We start from the raw sequence: 5,282 nt of genomic DNA on the forward strand, positions 1-5,282 counted from the left end.
TGAGTCCCTGCTAGACACATCCCATCACCCCATAACTCAACATTCACAGAGCTTAAGAGTCTTAATTATTAAGGAAAAAAATATATAATTCCATTTTGGATTCAGTGAGCTGCAGTTACGAAAAACAAGTGGGATTTTTTCAAATAATTGCAGGCAAGCCCCTAATGAGGTTATGTACTTTGTCAGGAGTATTTTGGGTAAGGAACCCTACATGAGGTCCAGCCATAGAGCCCTTTGCTCCCGAGTCAGACTATGGTGCATCCCTAGCAGTGCCAGCCCAAGGAATGCAGTGCTCAGATCGTCAGCAGGACACAAAGAACACACACCACCACCACAGCCAAGTAATTTTAAAGAATTTTAATACAAACTTAATATAAACTATTTCAGTCCCTCTTAACATGTAAGACACTGACTCAAAATACTTTTATACCTTTTTTCAAGTATTGCACAATGTAGGTACAAAATTAATATTTACGATTACATTTTCTTCCATAATATATAGCAAAAATCTTTAAACTTTTAACAGAAAATACAATTTGTGTTTCTTTTGAAAAAAGCAAATATTTCGTACATTTTAATTCCACCACTAAGGAATATTCTGTACACAACTTTTTTACTTTTTTTAGAATTGATGTCTTTAAGATGGATATCTTACAATTTCAGTAAAAAAAATACAACATGAAGCTGCTGCAGCTGTCACAGATCACTGTAGTAAAAAGATATAAATGCAATACCATGTTGTAGAAACAATATATATACTCTGATATTTTACAAACTTTGTACTAAATTAAATTATACAATTAGAAAAAGACCAATGAACCCACCTATTAGTGCTAATTTTTTAATACATATACATATATGTCTGAGCACACATATATATACACATGAAAAAATTAGCCACTTCCTTGCTATATCTTAAATACTGTAAGAGGCCGTATTTTTGAGAGTATATTTTTGTAATGTACAGTCAGTATAAAATAATTTTGTGCTTGGTTGGCAAATGAAAAAATGATGCATGTTGTATTTATCTAACCAAGCCTGAATGTATTCATACTACAAGCCTTAAAAAAAATCTCAAGAGGTGGGAAAAAAGATACACCCTTGGGTACGTGCACTTCAACTTGTACAATAGTATTTACTTGGATTTCACTTTCAGTTTATTTTCAGTTAGCCATAACTGGCTGGAATTGCTGGTTAGAATACTGCATGTTGTTTAAACTAAAATTCAAGCCATCGACAAAAGACTTCTCATTTAAACCTCCATAGGCTGCAAACATATCAAAGGCATTACTGTACTGGAGAGGACTGAGGTTAAGGGCGCTGTCACCAGGAAAGATGCTACTACCTTGACCCTGCACGTTGGGGAAAATGAACTCCTTTGCGTTAGGAGAGAGAGCAGAAGTCTTCTGCTGTTGCTGTTGCTGACTGCCTAGGCTGAGCCCATAGAGAGAGTGCATGGAGGAGGAGAGGGATTTCTGCTTCAACAGGTCATTGACATTCAAGCCAAGGTTGGTGGGAGAGGTGCGGGCGACCTTGTTGCCACGGCCGCTATTCTTCATTTTGGTTGAGCCAAACTTGGTGGCAGCAAATGTGGCAGTGGTGAAGGTTAAAGGCTGAGTAGAGCGGGGCATGAAGGTCGGGCTCACAGCAGCTGAGTGACCAAAGGGAGGAGAAGGAGAACTGGACACTGAAGATGCTGGGTCACTAATAGGCATGAACACCTGGGCCTCGGGGTTAAAGCTGTTCTTGATTTCCTTATCCAATTCACATCCATTTTCATTATCATCCACATAAAGCACTTTCACTGGTCCCTTTTCACCAATTTGGTATGAAACCTCAAATGGGTCAATCCAAACACTAAGATCCTGAGGCAAGTTGCCGCGAACATCATCAATGTCCAAACCACTCTCTTTGGATGCTTGTTCTATGACTGGGTCCACTTTCTCCCCTATATGAATACATCTAAACCCTGATCCTTTGTATGGCTTTTCTGGATACCAGTGCCCTTCATACTTCTTTTTCAGAAGTCTTTCAAGCTCTTCACCAAAAATGTTGACACGTCGTCTGGGAAGCTTATTGTACAGATATGAAATAATAAAATTGAGTGCTACTTGGATTTCAAGCTGCATAGCTGCTGTGCCACAGAGTTATAAGTCTGTTTCAAAACCCGAAGAAGAAAGTGTTCAAGATGTCTCAGGGAAACAAAATTTCATTGAAAATGTTGATTCAAGTTGATTATTATCCTTCACCTTGAGTGCTCTTGTTCCTTTAAGAAAAGAGAAAAGCAAACACATCCAAGTAAGAACAGTGTAAGATCAAGCTCCAAGGCCTATTCTTTTAGCTCCACTTTCTGCAGAAAATAGGTTACTTTTTAAGTGAAAAAATGTGCATCAAACTATTTCTCTTCCTGCCTATGGAAGGTGAGGATGTCAGCTCCACTCAGTGTGAATTACAAACAACACTAGAGAGGATAAGCATGTGTTTACATATACAGCATGAGGCACTTCCAAATCACGTGAGCTGGGTGTTTAGCTATTCACAAAGCAGCAAGGATAATTTCAAAGACATCACAGAACTGCCAAGCGTGTCAACGGTTCAATTATCAATCTGTATTTGGATGATTTATAGTACTCAGCTGCAAAATTTAGTACCAGACCATTAGTTTAGCCTGAAAGGTCTTAGTCCAAGGGTCATTTATCACTTTAAAGTTTGGAAACATATTAACTGCAACTGTAGGCTGCAGAATTTTAATAATGTTAACAGTTGCATTAGATAGTTTCTTACAAATAGCTAAAATGATGCAACATTTATTTTAAGTCCCAGCAAATCTCCCTAAACTCTGCGCCGGTGAAATGATGCAAACTGAGGAGAAAATGTCTGCTGTGCACATCCAACAGTTAACACTGAAATGCAGTCAGCACATACATAAAAGCTGCCCGTATGTTCTGTCAGAAGGGTGGCCAAGACTGATAATTAGTTCACAATTTTTTCTCTTTCTTGAAATTATTCTCTATTTTTAGAAGCAAGATGCAATTATATACTCAATTATTGTACTGGACTGTCTGTAACTCAGATTTCACAAAGTTCCTGGGCTAACAGGGCTTTTGATAGCCTCAAACCAGATTGCCTTTCTCCTTCTCTATGACTCCATTTTATTTTTAATGTAAGATATGGTTGTCACTGCTTCACAAAGGACAAAAGAGAAATTTAGCTGTCTAAAGTTAGAGAAGGGACGAGAATCGGGCATTAGCACATGAACTGCTAACACAAATCCTGCAGTACTTTGGTGTAAACATACACACACACCCCACACACCTTTGTCAAAAAGATCCAATAAAACAAAATATGGGGATCGTTTTTGGATCAAGTTAAAAGCCCAAAGAGAATTTCAATTAACTGCGGGCTTTTCTGCACTGCATCACTAAGAACAAAATTTAGCATAGCTGTCACTAAAGATTAGAGAAATCAAAGTTAAAGGATTTTGACATTAACAATGTGAGTACACAGCTTTTTTATTTCTTGCTTCTAATAATCTCTTTTTAAAGTCTGGAACCCTATTTCCAAGTCATTCGTGTTCTCCCCAGCATGGTATGGGAATAGTTTGAAAGGCTACATGTATGATAAGGCGACCTTTAAACGTTTGCTGGATCAGCACCGGGTGGGGATAAGGAAAAGATCAAGGGCAAACAGAAGATATTTACAAAAGGGGCACAATCAGTACCGAAAAGCTGATTGGGTGGTTAAACGGGGCATTTAAAAATGATTTATTAATCCATCTGTGCTGTTTCCCTTCCCCCATGTCCTCTAAGAAAGGAATGTTCCTTTCAGAGCACACCAGGCTGACGCTGTAAATTTCTCTAGGCGAAGCGAAGGTACAAAAGTAGCTGATCAAACATATACGGCTTGATAATTTCGAACTTGCTCTTTTTATGTATTTATGGGAAGACGGCAGTATTTCTGGAGGATCCGAGCCCATACGCGGCCCAGTAGCAGCGCCCTGGCAGGAGCCTTAAGCAGTGGGAGTTACATAACCAGGCAGTCGGGTCTCATTAGATTTCTGCTCACAGCCCTGGAGCTCCGGCGGCAGCGGGAGGAGGAAGAGCATTTTTTGAGCCCGTAAGAAAGCGAAGGAGGAAGAGGAAGGGGGATATTTGGAGAGCAGGTGGGGGTTGCAGGGCCCCCTCTCCCGGCGCACAAGTCGGGCAGGTCCCGCAGGGCGCTGCCGGCGCTCCCGGAGCGGCCCAGCACCGATTAGTCAGCCGGCACCGCTCCCTCCTCCCCGCCCGAGCGCGGCCAGGGCGGCCCAAGGGGAGCGATCCCTCACAGCCCAGCCGCGCTCACTCTCCCAGCCCCGTGCACCCACCTGGGTCCCCCCCGGCACCGCGGGGTCGTGACTGTCTCAGCACACCCCGCCCAGGAGCCGGGGCCGGGCTGTGCTGCCTCAACCCCCCGCCCGCGCCCCCCTGCGCCTTACGGCCGGTACTCACCCAGGGGTGCGGGGGAAGTGCAAACAGTCCCGGCGGGGGTGTGAGGGCGGGTGTTGGCGGCTCAGCACCCGATCCCCATCTTCGAGCGCCGACTCCCTCGGCGAGGATAGAGAAGAAAAAAAAAAAGGGGGGGGGAGGGGGAAGGGTCGGAAAAAAAAAGGGGGGAAGGGAAGGGGGGGAGGGCAGCGCTGCTCACACCCCCACGACGGGCGCGCTCAGCCGCCGCAGCTTCAACCCCTCTGCTTCTGCTCCGCCGCCTGCCGTGCCCCTACTTATACCCTTCCTTGCCCCGCCTACAGCCGCGCCCCTCGCCCACGTCCCGCGCGGCCACACCGCCCAAGCCCCACCCTCAACCGACTGGCGTCCGGGTGGCCCTGCCCCCCCAGCTGCCGAGGGTCCGCCCCCCGGCCAGGGGGCTCCGCCGCCTCTTCTCCCCCCGGTCCCCGGTGCGGCGCGCAGGACCACTCTGACGTCAACGCTCTGCTCGCTTCGCAGCCCCGTTGCGTCACTGCCGACGTCAAACCCTGCCCTTATGCCCCTCAGCCCTGGGGGGGAAGGAAAGGGGGAGCGCTGAACTACATCTCCCATGACCACCGTGGGCCGTGGGGCCCTCGGCAGCGACGATGGCTGGGCTAGCAGGGGTCGCTTGCAGAGCTGGCACCCCTCAAGCTCTGAGGCGATCTGGGCGGGATCCTTTGGGGGGGGTGGGGGGGGAGGGGGGGTGCAGGACGACCCCTCACATAACCGCCAGCCCCCGCCCTTTGCCACGCCCGGCGGCTAAAAATACTCCCCACA

At 46.1% G+C, this 5,282-nt stretch overlaps 1 protein-coding gene across 1 annotated transcript; it reads right to left on the reverse strand.

The window, feature by feature from the left end:
• Positions 1-342: 342 nt before the first annotated feature.
• TOB1 (transducer of ERBB2, 1) lies at positions 343-4,646 on the reverse strand. Its single transcript, XM_059864283.1, has 2 exons — positions 4,488-4,646; positions 343-2,266 (listed from the first exon to the last, which is right to left on the reverse strand). Exon 2 carries the CDS (start codon positions 2,127-2,129, stop codon positions 1,164-1,166), a length of 966 nt encoding a protein of 321 aa, XP_059720266.1. The 5' UTR covers positions 2,130-2,266; positions 4,488-4,646; the 3' UTR covers positions 343-1,163.
• Positions 4,647-5,282: the final 636 nt, after the last annotated feature.

This window comes from Haemorhous mexicanus, chromosome 20 (assembly GCF_027477595.1).
Source record: "Haemorhous mexicanus isolate bHaeMex1 chromosome 20, bHaeMex1.pri, whole genome shotgun sequence".
NCBI lineage: Eukaryota > Metazoa > Chordata > Aves > Passeriformes > Fringillidae > Haemorhous > Haemorhous mexicanus.

Excerpts from the sequence above, each read along its gene's own strand:
- TOB1 (XM_059864283.1), bottom strand. The coding sequence starts at position 2,129 with ATGCAGCTTGAAATCCAAGTAGCACTCAATTTTATTATTTCATATCTG.